Source organism: Toxotes jaculatrix, chromosome 6 (genome assembly GCF_017976425.1).
Source record: "Toxotes jaculatrix isolate fToxJac2 chromosome 6, fToxJac2.pri, whole genome shotgun sequence".
Lineage (NCBI taxonomy): Eukaryota > Metazoa > Chordata > Actinopteri > Toxotidae > Toxotes > Toxotes jaculatrix.
This window is the reverse complement of record NC_054399.1, coordinates 3,858,621-3,875,651: the sequence shown is the minus strand read 5'-3', so window position 1 is coordinate 3,875,651 and position 17,031 is coordinate 3,858,621. Positions and strand designations below refer to the sequence as shown.

Genomic DNA, 17,031 nt, shown 5'->3' with positions numbered 1-17,031 from the left:
TGTGTAGGAGGTGCCTTCCTGTTAAAAGGGAAATTTTCCTCCAACAGTGGAAACTGTTGGGTTTCTCTCTATAATATCACTCTGGAAAGTGCCTAAAGATAATGTATGTTATGATCTGGAGCTGTTTACATGACACTGAAGAAAAAAACATTGCACCTTAAACAAGTCAGATTATACCTAAATTTTAAAATTAGGCTTTGAACCTGTCGCAAAGATGTAGCACAGAAACAGTTTTTATAAAACCAAAAATTAAAGAAAAAGTTCTAACAAAATTCTAAAACTCTATTATTTTATATACCAATTGAAAACTTGCAAGCACATTCATTCTTAAGTTTAAAGCAGCTTCAGTACGGTCCATACACCCAGATAATTATCATCTGAGTCTGTGGTTCCTTCCAGCTCTGTGTTTCCTGCTTTAGTGTCTTTTAGCTCATTGTTTTGATTTTCCAGCAGAAACTTTACTGTTTCGGTTCACTCCCACCACTCTAGAGACTTTCAGCCTCAGCAGGCAACTGTTTCCAACAGACACTCTTAAAACCCTCCTCTGTAAATGGTAAGTTAGTATTAGCTTATTTAATTTAATTCTTTTTACAGCTCGTTTTACTGCCCCCAATGGCCAAAAAAAAAAAAGAAAAGAAAAATAAATGAACCAAAACAACATGGTTTAAAAAAAAAAAATTTGTTCAGGTGTTTCTCACTTCCTGGGAAGCATCTATTTTATTTAAAAGCGGGAGCCAAGGCTAAAGTGTAAGGTAACACCTTCACATCTCCACATAGCAGAAAGGTTGGTTACTACGCAGCTCACTTAAACTTTAAAGTTTCCTTCAAAAAACTGTGGTCAAAGTTCACGGTTCGTCCTGAAGCGTCTCTCATGTGCTGGAGGCAGAGACGGACGCTCCTCCCCTGCAGGCTGCTCCGCAGAAGCGCGTCTCTCCATCCTCAGCTCAGCAGCAGCTTCAGCTCCGCGGACACACACTCTCAAACACACACACACACACGCACACATCGCACTTCACACGCTTGCTGATCTCCGGACAGTGCTGCTTGCTTTCATGACTTTTCGGCGGGACAGACTCTCTGCGGAGTGGAATACAAAGCACCAGGACTCAGTGGATTAGTGCCGAGCGTGTGGGATTATTCTCACTGCAGTCAGACTATTTTAATTGGACTTTGATGAGGACTCTGTCCATGTCTCCCGTCGGATGATGGCCCAGGCAGGCTCCGTCATTCCAATACTTGGCATTATTCTCAAAATCAGTTGTGTTGCTGGTAAGATAACAAAATTAACACTTATCACGTCTTCTACCTTAACTATTGACAAAAAAGAATAACAAAATTAAGCTATTTTATAAAACAGATGTTTGTAACCCAAATTATATGCTGCCAAATTGTTTTTTATTTTTCTGTCAGTTTAATGTGGTCCTCAGTTGTGAGTGTCAGGACACACACACACAGGCTTTCACAGTGGTCTGCACTGGACAAATCTGAAATGTGACAAAGTACTGTAGTGTGGAACTTTTCAGCCAAACAAGAATTAGCGACTGTCAGTCGTATTCCCAGCTTGTAATTGTCATGGGATAAGGCTTGGCATATTAATTTAGTGGTCAAAGACGGACTCGGTCATCTCAACATGTATGGCTTTTTTTTTTTTTTTTTCCATACAATACAATATGTGCTTTAGGGCCTCACAGGGAGGTGGTGGACAGCCTGTATCCTCAGAAACAGGAACCCCACCTACAGCACACTGTGCTGAGCTATTGAGCCTGACCCAGCCCATCTTCCCCTGCTTCCTGTTTTTACACAGCTCCGCCATTTTCTGCAGCGATGGAAAAATGGCCCAGGCTAGCATCAGAGCCAGTTACAAAACACACACACACACACCATACTGGAAACTTTTCTTTCTGTGTTGTACTTTCAGTTTGTACCTTCTGCTTTTGACCTGATTTCATTTCCATTTTTTCAAGAACCACATTGTGTGTGTTTTTGGAAACAATAATGACGTGACCTCTGACCCCTTTTGTAGTTATTACTTGTTAGGGACACGTAGGACTGATGTGGTCACTGCTGATTGTGTCTGTAGTCAGTCTTTGCTGTGACTGACTTGTGTTATTCATTCCCGCAGCCATTGAACTGCGGTTTATGCCTGATCCGCCAACGCTCAACATCTATGGCACTCACAGGATGAACAAATCTGACAACCTGGAACTGACATGCAGGTATGAACAAATGCACCCCCGTCCATCGACCCGTACCTGCACAGTGTATCACACACAGATCATTTGTAATCGTCTGTCTCTTGACTGGCAGAGGTCGCCAGTACCTGAGGTGGTCAACTCCTCCTACGAGCACTCGCTTCTCCGTCAGCGACTGCAGCGGATCAGGACTCTTCTGCACAACGCTGAGGATCTCCAATGCAACTGCCAATGAAACTGGGCAGTATCAGTGTTCCTACAAAGACCTGAAAGTCGAAGACGGCAAGACGGCAGCTGCGGCCTATGTGTTTGTCCACGGTATAAGTCATTTTAACCTTATTTTGGGGGTGGCTGGAGTGATGGTGCCGTGTCGTGTTCTGATCCTGAGTTATACAGAAGACCACAGCAAATGTTCTTAACTGGACAGTAAGAAAAACTCATACCCGGGGATTTATTGATCTAGGCTGTTCAGTCATAAAATAAATACTTTAACATAACTCAGAGGTACTGATTTCATGATTAGTCAGTTCCATCCTGACCACCTCTTTGCTGTGCCCCTGTCCTAATTTGATTTAAATGTATGTCTGATGTTTGTGCATGTGTTTTGATTTTTAGACTACAAGGTGCCATTTGTACCATCTGAGAAAGAATTCGAGGTGGTGTTCATCCGTGAAGGAGAGCGGGTGGTGATACCGTGCCGAGGCTCGGTGGAGAATCTCAACGTTACGCTCCGCACTGTAAGGAGCTGGTGTTTCTGTTCCCTGTTATTTTTGTGCTCTAATCTGGGGGGACATTAATGTAAACTAATATGATCTCTCAGTTCAGGGTGCTGCAACAATTTAGCTTTGCCTTTCCTTTAAAGTTGGAAGACTCTGAAGAGTCAGATTTCTAAAAGGCTGAGATATCCAGATTCTTTTGTCCACAGCATGGATCAGTGCCCATGTTTTTCAAACTCCATGGGGCCAGTTTTTAGCATAAATAACACTAATGACATCTGCTACTGATGTTTTTTTTTTAATTCTTTGTTCAAAATCAGTACATTTCTGTGTCTGTCAGAAGTATCCGAATAAGGAGCTTCATCCCGACGGGAAGGATTCTCTGTGGGACGCTAAGAAGGGTTTCACTCTTCCCAGTTATCTGATCAGCTATGCTGGCGTCGTGTCCTGCCAGACTCGTATTGGAAACGAGACGTTTAAGTCCCCTCTCTACATTGTGGCTGTTGTCGGTAAGACGGAAGAAGACTGACACGGCAGAATAGCAGTTGTAGAAGTCGGCATTGGAGATGTAATCTATGTGTGTGTTTTATTGAACGGAATAAATGTAACTACGTAATGGAAAGACTGTGTGTGCATGTGGAATTTTGCTTGTGTGTGATTTGTTGGAGTGACTGTGCGAGCCAGGGAGAGTAGGTGCAGATAGAGAGCGAGAGTCTGTATTCTCAGGAGAACAATAGGCCGTCGACTGACTGCCGTGTCTTCCCTCCCTTTTCCGCAGGATACAAGATCTATGACCTCACCCTGACCCCGACGCAAGTGAGGCTGTCTGTGGGGGAGCGGCTGGTGCTCAGCTGCACTGCCCACACCGAGCTCAACGTGGGCATCGAATTCAACTGGACGCACTCTGGTCAGGCCCTGGTCAGTGCCCGGGGGGCTTTCTGCTCTTCTTCTTCTTCTTCTTCTGTGGTGGTTAACGTCCTAGGCGTTTAGTGAAGTCATGTGACAGGCCTCAGTCAGCCTGGTTGACTCACCACTGAGGACAGGCAGAGATGCCAGAAGTGCTGCATCTCACTTCCTGTTGTACATATTCCTCATTTCCTGCTTTTAGGAATCCTTCAGCTTATCTCTGTACCAGGTCAACGTGCAAAGATGTGTTTCTGATGTTATGACTGTTTCCATGAGAAAAATAAACCTGGAGGTCTAACACCAACATTTGGTTGCTTCTGACTTAAAAAAAAGTTTCCACAATGCAGTTTCAGTTATTTCTAAGTGTCCACATGTGCTCTGTGTCTTTTGTATCTTGTAAACACACATTACATTTCTGATGTCTGTCCCTCATGTCAGACCGCAGTGAACGGTTCGAGGCCGAGCCACGCGACACCCCACAAGAGGAAGCTGTGGAGCTCTCTGGAGCTGTCCAACACACTCATAGTGGAGAACGTGACAGTCGATCACAGTGGAGAATACACCTGCACTGCGTCCAGTGGGCAGATGGAGAAAAGTGCCTCAGCCGTCCTGAAGGTGTATGGTACGTGCATTCATTCTGCATTTTTATGGTTATTGCACCTTTACATCGAATCTGAGCATTCAGGATGTCTTGAACAACTTTCCCTGTAATTCAGCCTGACATGCTGACGGTTGTATATTTGGTGTGATACTGTGATATTGTTGAGAATGTGATACAAACTGATGACTGCTGTGTGACATTTCATCCATTTGGAGCAACACAACCAGCCATAGCTAAGGTGGTATGCTGTAATGATACCGTGTGCTGTTTTTCCATGCATTACAGTGGAAGAATCTCCTGTGCAGTCAGAACTTTTTTTTTTTTTCCAGTGGGTTTTTCCGTCACTTGTTTTCAACCCTAGATGCTCAGCGGAGCCCTGAAACTGACTAAATGTAGTAGAAGGTTATCAGACAGACCCAAATATAAATGATTGAATCAATAAGTAATATTAAATAATTAAAAATGTTGATATAAACAGTTGATATAAAAAAAAAAAACCCTAAAAGGCTGTGAATTTACTCTTTTGTTTGTCTTTCTCTGGCTCATGTTTCATTTTTTCAGCTCTGATTTGTTTGGTCTTGGCACACACTTTATCATTTATTTATTTATTTTCCCCAAGCAACAATTCCCATTTTCCTAATTCTTATGTTTCTCCTAAAAACCAACTGACTGGAGTTTAAAGGAAAAGTACATGTATGAAGCTTCACTGTCTTTCTTACAATACATGTTATCAGTGATTATCGTTTTTTGTGGGTTTGGTATTTGTAGCAGTTCGTTAGCAGAACTGTTGAAACCACATACACTATAGGTTGTGCATAATTAAGCGAATCTATTGTGTCAGTGTTTAGATTGGATTTTGTTTTTATATATCTGTCAGCAGTGGTGCATTTGCAGCCATGTCGCCAACAGTGATATCTCTGACTGAGAATTACAAGTCGGAGGCTGACGTAAATTTTTGAACTGTTTTGTCTACTTGTAATTACTCTTCATATGATATATGATGTGAACACGGAATAAATGCTAGAGCCGGGGTACCGGTTTGCTAAATAAGATAACATCGCCTTCCCTTCCTGAAAAGAGTGCAAATGTTTTATCCAAAAAACATGGCCATGCATTTAACCAACAGAAATTCCCGAGTGAACTTGGTTGAATAATTGTATTTTCTTACTTGTAACAACTGCACATCAGTGAAGTTGATTAGCCAGATTCAGATTCTCCTTAGACTATGCCATTTTTTTTTCTTTTTACTACTGGAAGTCTCAGTGTAGTTATATATGTCATCCTGGGGTTTCCGTCTGTTTGATCTTGTCAAACCAAAAAGTCCTTTCAGCTATGCTGAAATGGCAGTAAAGTACTGCATACTGAAATATTGTTGTTATATTTGTGCAACTAACAGCATTTTGTGATTTTTATTTTTCCAGAAAAGCCTTTCATTGAAATGAAAGAGCCATGGATGAAGGTTTGGGAGGTGAATGTGGGAGATCAGGCTACTCAGATCCCTGTCAAGTACTCAGCCTACCCAGAGCCCAGCTTTAAATGGTATGTTCACAGTAGAACACTAATACTAAAACCAGTTTGTCATACAGTTATTCAGTATGGCTCTGGTGACATGTGAAAAAGTTAGATAAGTCTTTCCACTACTCTCCTCTGTCTGCCCAGGTTAAAAAAGGGTCAACCACTGAGGGACGATTACAGAATAAAACAGAGGAGTGATGCCCTCGTCATCCGTGGAGTCACAGAAATGGATGCAGGGAATTACACAATAGTCCTGACCAACAGGATTACCAAAGAGGAACAGAGACGCTCCTTCCAGCTGCTGGTCAATGGCACGTTTCCCCCTTTCCTTCGCTTCTCTGGTTCTTCCTGAGCTGCCTGATGCTGTTGGTAAAGAGAAAGTGGCGATAACTCTCGATGTCTTCTTCCACAGTGCCTCCTCATATCATTGAGAAGGAGGTGGCAGTGGACACTGATGTGTACCTGTACGGCAGCAGTCCCACCCTGAGGTGCACTGCTCGTGGATTTCCCACACCTGCTCACATCCAGTGGCAGTGGATGTCCAAAGAGGACTGTCCAGAGGTCTTTCTGTAAGTCGCCTTTCTTCAGTGTGCAAGCTTTTTTTACTATATTTGTGGGGTCTGGAAACCTGGAGCTTGTGGGGTGTTTGTTTGAGGGAGTCTGACAGCTTTGTGGGGACCTATATATATATATATATGTGTGTGTGTGTGTGTGTGTATGTTTGAGAAAAGAGAGAGGGGGTGGGGGGGGGTCAGTCACTCATTGTCAACAGGTTGTTGATTTAGAGAGGAATAGCTGCTTTCGTGATGTTGACAAAAACAAGAGAAGAGACAATGAGAGCACACTCTGACCTGATGCAGATCAGCGGATGTGATTCATGCTCTTCACAATGTCCATTTTTAGTAGGACATCAGTTTTTCAGACTCAGGACGGGTTTACTAAATTTGTACCAGGCATTTGCGCTACGGTCCGTGTCGTCTCTGGATCAGCTGTTTGAAACAACAGCTCTGTCTGTGTAACACCCTGAACAGACGGGAGGTCTCAGCGGTTACACAACAGTCTCGTCAGGTATGCGATGATTTGACGAGTGTTGATAGAAAGGAGGAGGTGTGCGTGGCCGCGTTGACCATCAGCAGGTTCCTTATCTTCTGCCGACACATCAGAGCACTTCCCCAGCTCTGCAGTACGTTTCCTGTTTTCCCATCCTGCTTTCTGTCAGAACAGAGCTTCTTCCTGCTGAAGCCATGTCTCTTCTTGTATACTTTCTTTCACTCGTTATCACGCACCCAATTTTGCAGTTGTTTTTGACAAAATATTCAGTTTTCCTGTAAAATTTCCTGTGATTTTGAAAGCTAGAAGTTCGTGTGCCTCTCAGATAAAAATAACCTGAAAGAAAAAAGAGGGTTGGGTTTAACAATTATCATCTTTATTTTGCAAATGGAAGCATGAAACAAAGTACAGAGCTGTTGTGCTTTTGTCAGTGTTAATAAGTACTGAGTATATCTGAATGAAAGAGGAAATATTCTGTAGTTGTGTAACACCTACACACCAGTTTGCACAGTCGGTGCCTCAGTGCCTTTGTGAGGAAATCTTTTAAAAAGTATCATAACAAAATATTTTAGTTCCAGCTGTTTTTTTTTTTTGTTCACTTGTGTCCATCAGGTCTGGGCTGATTAAGTCTGAGAGACAGCTGAAGGAGTGCACAGGTTGGAGAGACATCAGCAACAGCACCGGTCACAACCCTGTAGAACGAATTATGACAGACACTGATCTTCCCCAAAAGGTAAATCATTGCTCCCCTGCAGTTAGCCACCATAGATAAATGAATCCCATCAGATAAATGTGGATGTTGCATCGTGTGTTTCCATAGAAAATCATGAGCTCTTTGAAGATTCAGAAAGCTGAGACCCACGCCCTCTACAGATGCATGGCTACCAACAAAGTAGGAGAGGACACGCGCGTCATCTTTTTCCATGTGACACGTGAGTGCTTTTTCTTTTTTCTTGTTTCACGTGGGCTTTCTCTCATTATCTCGGTATTCGTCATGTCTGTTTCATTCTGTCTCTGTCAGGTGGCCTTGAGGTGAGCGTGTCACCATCCAATGAGCCTTTAGAGGAAGACCAGGTAGTTTTGAGGTGTAAGGCTGACAGGCTGCTCTACGGCAACCTCGCCTGGTTCCGTGTGACCAACGTCTCCGAGTCAGAGCAGGTGACACCCGTGCAGCCCTGTCGCTCCCTGTCACTGCAGCGGAGGCCCCTGTCGCAGTCAGTGCTGCCCAGCCTGCAGGGCACCAACGTAACCCTGGAGCTGATGCTGCCTAACGCTTCCCGTCAGGATGAGGGCCTGTACGCCTGTCAGGTGCAAAACATCAAGACTGGGGAGAGAACCTGCCTGCTACGCCGACTCTCTCTCAAAGGTAAGAAAAATGGACAATTCCCTTTTAGTGGTTGAAAATATTGTGCAATTCAGAAAATACAAATCAATGATTCACAATGAAAAACCAAATTTCATCAAATAGTGCACATTTCTCACAGGTTTGTGAACTGAAAAACAAAAAACAGCACTGTTTTCATCATATTGTCAGTCTCTGAAGCTGTCGCTATCTTTAAACACGGCAGAATAAACTGGATGAATATTAAAATTAAGAAGAATGTGCATTAATATAAAAAGACTCATAGTCTTAAAACATTATAATTTCAGTGTTTCACAGCTTAAACTGATTCTTTCAGATGTTAGCACGTGTTTTATAATTCTTCAGTGATTAAAATGAATCTGGTCTTATTCTGATTTTAGGTCTTGAGTCTGCAAGGATCCAGAATAATTTAACCGACCAAAAGGTCAACGTAAGTGCAACGATTACTCTCCTCTGTGACGCTGCCGGGACGCCAAACCCAACGGTGGTGTGGAGTAAAAACAACCGCACTGTGGTGGAGGGCTCAGGTGAGAGACGTGCATGGCTTCTCAAAGAAAACAAACTCTAACTGCGTTAGCTGACGCTGCAGTTAAAAACCCTGTGCATTGCTTTCAGGTGTGATTCTGAGCAAGCACAACCACGTTTTGACCATTCAGCGCGTGAAGAAGGAGGACAGCGGCCTGTACACCTGCACTGCATGTAACAGCCTCGGCTGTGAAACCTCGCAGGCCTTTTTGACGACCGAAGGTCAGACCCTGTCTGACCCATGATCTAAGTCATGCTAACTATAACTGAAATAAAGCAGATTATAATTATGTAATATTTCCTTTGATTGACTTTCCAACAAGAGATGTTAACAAGCACTTTAAACCCAGTCTGCGGCTCAGGGGCCCCCTTACCCTTTGGGCCTCTGTGCCTGTGCCTGATGGGCTCCTTCAGTATGGCCGATTGTAAAGAACAAACTGTTTATAGTTAATGCAAGTGAGTTTAGTCTTAAACACTTGGCAAAATTCACAATACGCACAAAGGCCTTGTATTTATATCTGGCCTCAAGGTTTTACATCACACATACGACATTTCTGATATCAAAGATGTAGCGTAAGAATAACTTTGCTTCCGCATGACAGGAAGTTGGCCCAGTTAGCGCACATCCTCCTGGGAGTTTCTAAATTGAAAACAATGAAGAGTCTGCAGGACAAAGGGAGAGGCCAGCCTCTGCTCCCCTGTCCACCCTCTCCTGTCATGAACACAGAGACACAGCAACAAACAAACAAATGCGCTAACTAGAACCAGGGCCTACGTGACCTGGTCCCCGACAGCAGAATGCAGACCCAGTTACTGTAGCTCCCAGTTCTACTCAGGCGCCAGCTCCGCTAACGAGGGAGAGTAACTAACAAGTAAATCTCTGTATGTGAGGGAGTTTGGAGTGAAACAAACACAGGGAGTAGCTCTGTGGCTTCTGATGGACCTGGATTCCAATTAATAATAAAAATATGTTTGAATTAGTTCAGGGGGAACTATTGCCTGGTATTTATGAGATCCGACGTCTGACTGTCCCTCCAATCAATTAAATGATGCCAGAGTCGCAAGGCCAGGCACGGCAAATGAAAGCCATCTTTGTGATGTAACTCTTTGCTTTGTTAAAAACATTTTTTACAACAATATAATACAATATTCAGACTACCCACCTATCCTCCTTTCAGAAGAAAGAAAAGAATACATAACCCTCCCCTCTTCTGACCCTCTCTTTTCCCCAGTTCTGGTCCCTAAGCTGGACTGTAGTGGATAGATACGGCTCATTGCAGCATGTAGTTACACATGACCGTGGCTCTTACAGGGCTTTTCCAAGTTGTCTTTGGCTGTAGTTGCTCGCGCTGACTCCTGACCATTTGTTATGACTAGATAAAATATCAGCTTGCTTACAGTCCAGATTCCAACAGTCTCCTTCCTCCAACCCAAACACAGACACACACATACACTTGTACACGCCAAAGACAATGACAAACCTGTCTGAACTTTGAGCAACACTGCCAAGGCACGCCGTTGAAATTGTACTTGATTTTTCACTGTGAGCTCTTCTTTGATTCTTTTTTTTTTTACAAGGTTGTTTGCGAATACCTCTGCAAATCATATTGTTGTGTTTATTCTAGGTGCAGAGGAAAAGACCAATGTGGAACTGATTGTTCCGATCGGGTCAGTGGTCATCGCCATGTTTTTCTGGTTACTGATCGTCTTTGTCATCCGTGGAAGAAAGAGAGTAAGAACTTCCTCATCCACATCCTCCCTTTGCCACACTTTTCCTTCCTTGGATTTTCCCTCCAGTTACGCACAGGGGACCAAATAACGGAATTTAAAAACTGTAGCTGAAACACATACATGCACGAGCACACACGCTGTGGGGGTGTAGGACTGATTAGAAGTGACTGATCTGGCTCTCGGTGGCCGACCTCCTTTGTATCCAGGAACAACAGGGCCACTCTCTTCTCCCATAAGTCACGTAGCCGTTCAGTTTTAATTTAGTGAAAATGGAGACAAACTGCGTCTCATTAATTCACACATTCCATCTCTGCTTGTCTCTCATATTTCTCACTCTATCACTGTTTCAGCCAAATGGTGGGGATCTGAAGACGGGCTACCTGTCCATGATCCTGGACTCAGAGGACATGCCCATGGACGAGCAGTGTGAAAGGCTCACGTATGATGCCAACAAATGGGAGTTTCCTCGGGACAGGCTGAAGCTGGGTGAGACGCAAATCTGATTCGGTACAGAAAAGACTGTATAGTTTTTCAACTTGTGACAACAAGCATCTGCACCACTGAAGTGTCCCTGAGCAAGACACTGAATCCCTACAAGTCCCTAAGGAGGAAAAGCAAAGACAGTTTTCCTTAAAGAGTTTATAAATGATCACATCACAATATTCTGAAAAACAGTTCAATTTTTGGGTTAAACAGTTCAGTTATTATTCATTTATTTTTTGTTATTTCTGGTTTTCATAGTTTCGGCCTCAGTTTTTAAAATCATTTTTTGCTGTTCTAGGGGAACAGCCCTAGAGGTGGCAGTGTCAGTCTAACGGAAAACATTAGCTAAACATCGGCACGTTGCTGTCACTGTGTGAATTTTAGTATGGTAATTGGTAATTTTAGTATTACCAAGATCAGACTCGTGGAGCTGCCTGCATGGCTGTGTAGTTTTGTTCCATTGTTTTTTTTCATGTTTGAGAAGTTCAAGTTCATAGTGTCAAGAGCAGATATCCCCCTTTAACACCTGTTAAAAAAGAGAGAGAAAATTCAAGGTGAGAGAAAAGAAAAGAAAGAAAAATTAACAGCAGACATTCATGCATAATAGGATTCCTGCAGTGATTCAGAAATAACAAATCTTCTACCCCAGGGGGTAAATTATTTCTGCAGTTATCACAGGGTGTGTAGAACGATGGTGGAGCTCAGCTAATTTGAAAAATTAGAGATTATGATTTAGTAAGAAAAAAGGTGTAGATGTTTGAGAGGACCCACTCAGTTGAAACACTTCATTCTTGTGTGGGCGTATCCACACCTGCTTATTCATGTAATTATCCACACAGTCACTCATGTGGCAGACCTGTGATGCAGATACAGGTCAGGAGCTTCAGTTAATGTTCACATCAAACATCAGACTGATGCAGATACAGGTCAGGAGCTTCAGTTAATGTTCACATCAAACATCAGACTGGAGAAAAAATGTGACCGTGGCTTCATCGTTGGTGCCAGACCGGCTGGTTTGTGTGTTTCTGTTGATTTCCTGGGATTTTCACACACAACAGTCTCTAGAGTTTAACTCGGAATGGAGCCAAAAACAAAACACATCCAGTGAGCTGCAGCTCTGAGGACACATTGTTGATGAGAGAGGTCAGAGGAGAATGGTCAGACAGGCTGGAGCTGACACAGAGGCTACGCTAACTCAGATAACCACTCTTTAAAAACTGAGGAGAGTAGAAGCAGCTTGAATGTGCAGCTCACAAATCTGCAGAAATGTTGTGATGTAAACACGTCAACATGGAGCAGAATCTCAGGCGACTGTGTGCAACATCTTGTCGAATCAATGCCACGAAGAACGACAGTATTGGATAAAGCTATCTGAACTGATGGCGTTGCTTGCCAGTGTGTCGTCCTGACGGATGTTGTTTTGCTTTAAAGGTGAACCACTGGGACGAGGAGCGTTTGGCCAGGTGGTTGAAGCTGCCGCCTTTGGCATCGAGAAAGCTACCACATGCACCACTGTTGCTGTCAAGATGCTTAAGGGTGAGTATTTTGTCCACTCCTGTCCACTCCTGTCCACACAGTGAAGACCCCCAGAAACGCATAACTTAAATCAATCTCTCTGTGTTGCAGAGGGAGCCACATCGAGTGAGTATCGTGCCCTGATGTCAGAGCTGAAAATTCTCATTCATATTGGGCATCATCTCAATGTGGTCAACCTGCTGGGAGCCTGTACAAAGCCAGGGGGTGAGTCATCATACAAACGTTTTCTGTTCCCAGCATGCAGTGTTCCTGACTCGTTTTCTTCTTAATGAGATCTAGTGATGGAAGTATTCCCTGACCTAATTACACTTCACCATCAAACACAGAGTTAAACACAGAGTTAGTTGTGTTCATTTGTGTTTATATGCCTTATTCTTATCTTTATATCAGCCTCTCGATATCCCCTGTGGTCCTGTAGTGTGTAGTTATGAGTTGTTGATCTTTCTTTGATCCTTAACCTCTTCTTCCCTCTCTCTGCAGGGCCCCTGATGGTGATTGTAGAGTACTGTAAACATGGAAACCTCTCCAGCTACCTGAAAAGCAAGCGCGGAGAGTACAGCCCATACAAGGTAAATGATGTGTAACCCACATGCTGCCAATAAAACGCAAGCCAGCCCTCTTACGTGGTTACGCTAAGCACAGACAGCTGCACACAATCACATCGCTGACCACAGACCGTTACACAGCAATGCTCGCCAGTGCTGACCCACAGGTAATATCTCACATGGGCTGGTACCTGCATCCTGAATGAAATGTTATCATTCTGACTTTTTTTCCTCCTTATTTTCTTACACGATATCTGTGTTTTCCCGTGGTCAAACAGAGGAAGCGCGTGGACAGCCAGAAGTGGGCGTCTGCAGAGGAGGATGTGACTGAAGGGGATCTGGGTCTGGGGAAGGTTGCCCAGCTGGACATCTGCACAGGAACGGCTGTCTGCTCCACAGCTGGAGACAAGGCTTCAGGCAGCAACATGGACACTCACGAAGGTGCTGAAGACGGTTCTGAAAGACACGCTTCACTTTTCTGCCCAGTTCAATACATGTGCACACGTGGCTCACATATATGTTTTTACAATGCATCATGTGACCACAGAGAGCTCAGATGATGACCACCTGACCATGGAGGACCTGATAAGCTACAGCTTCCAGGTGGCCAAAGGCATGGAGTTTCTGTCCTCCCGCAAGGTGAAACTACAATTATTAGGAAAATCTGGCTTCAGAAATTGGGGATGATAATAATAAATTGCTCTCTAATGCACACGGATGTAAATTCTTCCGTTTCTGTGTTCTTTGCAGTGTATCCACAGGGATCTAGCAGCCAGAAACATCCTGCTTTCAGAGAACAACGTGGTGAAGATCTGCGACTTTGGCCTTGCTCGAGATGTCTACAAAGACCCTGACTATGTCCGCAAAGGAGACGTGAGTCCCCCTGAACTAATGTGTAGACTGTCAGTCACATTATTATGGGTGTGTGATGCAGTGAAATATACATCTTCACCTTTGCTACAGGCTCGTCTCCCTCTGAAGTGGATGGCTCCTGAGACTATATTCGACCGGGTGTATACCACACAAAGTGATGTTTGGTCCTTTGGGGTCCTTCTCTGGGAGATCTTTTCTTTAGGTAAACCAAGTTGTCTTTAGGTTTCTTTAGGTAAACCAAGTAAACCAACAGTCATGTCATATCACCTGTGTAATATCTCTTACAGGGGCGTCTCCTTATCCGGGCGTTTGCATCGATGAGTCTTTCTGCAGAAGGCTTAAGGAAGGCACCAGGATGAGACCCCCAGAATACGCCACCTCTGAGATGTGAGTGGAAAGTTAGCATGATGGCGTTAAACATATGACAGAAATATAACTCAGACTGCTGTCTTAATGTCCTCCGCTTTACTGTGTGCATTCATAGATACCAGACCATGCTGGACTGCTGGCTGGACCGTCCTACAGACAGGCCGACGTTTGCAGAGCTGGTTGAACATCTGGGCGACCTGCTGCAGGCCAGTGCTCAAAAGGTGCGTGTGGATCAAAACAAGAGCCGACTGTGTCCTTCTATAACTTCACATTCACATTTTAGGTACTTTCATCACAGCTAACGTTCAACAGCAGCAGTTTCTGCACTGAGCTGCCTCGATAGTCCATAATGAAGTTTTGATTAAAGGCGGACGAGCTTCCTTGCCAGTAGCTCTCACGGTGGTCCCTGTATACCCGTGTGATGCACAGCTGATTGCAGAAAGTTCACACCCCTTCCCTGAGTGATGTGTGTTATTCTGGGAGCTTTGGTCATCACCTGAAGCTGAAGTGGACCAAACACCAGAAAAAAAGCTGATTACAGCACAATGGAATTAACTGATCCAGGTGATATTGAGGTGATATTGTGACTCTTGGTCTCCAGGATGGGAAAGACTACATCCCCCTGACAGCAGGCGAGGCAGTGGGATCTCCAGTGACCCCTGACCCCAGGAGCCCCTACAGCAGACCTAAAAGTGGGGAAATCCCCGAAGCTCAGCTCCACTATGACAACCCTGCATCCCTTGGGTCAGCACCATGATCTTACCTGTCACTCTGCACCGTTGCTTCTGAATGTCAAAGCCCTCTGTGGTGAATCTTCATTCATTGACTTCCTCTCTCTCTGCAGACTGTCCCAGCAGAGTGAGAGGTGCAGTCGGCCCCTCATTGTGAAGACATTTGAGGACATCCCTGTGGCACACAGCAGTGTCATGGTGAGTGTGTGATAGAGCTGTGATAAAGTCGTGAGTAATTTTTATACGATTAGAATCTGAATTCCTTTGGGTTTTTCACTGTTACACAGACTGTGATGGACGTTTTTCACTATTTCCCAGAATTTTACAGATAAAATTATTGATTTATTAGGAAAATAGTTGTTGCAGCTCTGATTTACAAACAAACAAAACTAGAAACTAAAGAATGTGAATGAGGCCCAGTGTTTCCCTCTCAAGTGCCAACCACCTGTGTTCATTTCAACTGTTGTCACTTCTGCAGGAGGGTCACATAGACAGTGGTATGGGCTTCTCGACAGAGGAGGTGAAGGGTTTGAATCAACAGCTGCAAACCACACCAAACTTCAGGTGAGGACTGAGCATCAGCACAGAGCCCGCATTTCGTTTTACTGTTACTCATATTTGGCAATTATGAATTCTTGATTTTGCAGTTGCAAATCTAAAACTTTCAGGGTTTGTTACTGTAAATGTCTCCTGTCTTCCTGTTTTCTCTTCTTTAGCCAGCTGCTGCGATGTAAAAGTAAAGAATCTCTGGCCTCTGAATCATCCAATCAGACGAGCGGATACCAGTCAGGCTACCACTCTGACGACACAGACACCCCGATCTATGCTAATGAGGAGGTGATCATGAAGCACAACATGCTGAAGAAGCCTCCGCTGCCCAAGATGGCCGACAAGTTCAACGTGGAGATCCGCTACAGTACACCACCAGTCTGACCCCAGATATCCCTCCTCCCCAGTAAACCCTTATCCCTGAGTCTGTTCACTGTACAGTATTTGTTTACCTTCCACAGGTATTACACTTTAGGAACAATGACAACACATGCAATAGACCTCGGTTCACTGTGGTGTTGAGATGTTTTTACAAGAGATAACTTAATAAGTCAGCAGAGAAAAATGAAGGTTGTATGATAAGTTTGTAAGCGCAGCTCTCCTTGGACAGCCAGAGGAACGCTATCATGTTTACACAGCGAGTCAAAAGGCCTGGGCAGCTGAGACGCGGGGACACGCCTACTTCCTGTGGCAAAATCCACCCACTTCCTCTATTGCAGGAAATGGCATCTGGAATTTTTAGATAATTGAATCAGCAAATGTTTTTCTTTATTCAGTCTCTTTTTCTTATTTGCTGGCACACTTAACGGTTGGTAAGGAGGCAGTTCTCTCAGTTCAGTCAGAACAATGTTTCTGTAGTCGCGTTTGTACAGTTCCTTTATTCATATAACTTACAGTATTTTATTGAAAGTGTATTACTAAACCTGATATAAATGTTACTAGTTTTATAAAATAAAAATACTCACAGATTAAAATTGTGTTGCTTGTGTGTTGCTTTTTTGTTTTTTGCTTTTTTGATCATCTGTGAGTGTGTTTGTCTGTTTCTTTGTATCGTACGTCTCTCATTTCCTTTCTCTGTGTCTTATGCAAGGAAAACAATACTTTCTCAGCCTTGGTCATTTGCTCTTTGTGTGTGTGTGTGTGTGTGTGTCCTATAGGAACAATGCCCTTCCAGCCTTGGGTATTTTCTTAGCTGTATTCAACTCATACTGCCCATAATAGCCCTGCCAAGGCCAGTGTGGACCAGTATGATAACAAAGTAAATGGCACATTCAAAAAGCAGGTGTGAGATCTTGGAAGAAGAAAAAAAAAAAACATCACCACATTGGATTCTGCCCTTTTGCTAT

General features: G+C 43.8%; 1 protein-coding gene across 3 annotated transcripts; it reads left to right on the top strand.

Annotated features, from left to right (window-relative positions):
* Window positions 1-955: 955 nt before the first annotated feature.
* kdr (kinase insert domain receptor (a type III receptor tyrosine kinase)) lies at window positions 956-16,653 on the top strand. Of its 3 annotated transcripts, none has more exons than XM_041040521.1 (30): window positions 956-1,269; window positions 2,123-2,216; window positions 2,308-2,510; window positions 2,808-2,929; window positions 3,252-3,417; window positions 3,687-3,826; window positions 4,253-4,436; window positions 5,837-5,954; window positions 6,075-6,241; window positions 6,343-6,499; window positions 7,593-7,713; window positions 7,801-7,912; window positions 8,002-8,346; window positions 8,724-8,870; window positions 8,959-9,090; window positions 10,494-10,600; window positions 10,950-11,085; window positions 12,514-12,618; window positions 12,709-12,822; window positions 13,099-13,187; window positions 13,442-13,604; window positions 13,711-13,802; window positions 13,914-14,036; window positions 14,127-14,238; window positions 14,324-14,423; window positions 14,521-14,626; window positions 15,007-15,149; window positions 15,250-15,334; window positions 15,615-15,700; window positions 15,853-16,653. In XM_041040521.1, exons 1-30 carry the CDS (start codon window positions 1,203-1,205, stop codon window positions 16,067-16,069), a joined length of 4,053 nt encoding a protein of 1,350 aa, XP_040896455.1. In that variant the 5' UTR covers window positions 956-1,202; the 3' UTR covers window positions 16,070-16,653. The 3 variants fall into 3 exon arrangements, with proteins under 3 accessions (XP_040896455.1, XP_040896457.1, XP_040896454.1); XM_041040523.1 differs by having other exon boundaries at window positions 3,249-3,417; window positions 15,007-15,146; XM_041040520.1 differs by having other exon boundaries at window positions 957-1,269; window positions 3,249-3,417.
* Window positions 16,654-17,031: the final 378 nt, after the last annotated feature.

Coding starts and splice junctions, on each gene's coding strand:
- kdr (XM_041040520.1), top strand. CDS start 1,203: ATGATGGCCCAGGCAGGCTCCGTCATTCCAATACTTGGCATTATTCTC. Junction 13,605..13,710: donor CAACATGGACACTCACGAAG/GTGCTGAAGACG, acceptor ATGTGACCACAG/AGAGCTCAGATGATGACCAC. Junction 15,150..15,249: donor GACAACCCTGCATCCCTTGG/GTCAGCACCATG, acceptor CTCTCTCTGCAG/ACTGTCCCAGCAGAGTGAGA.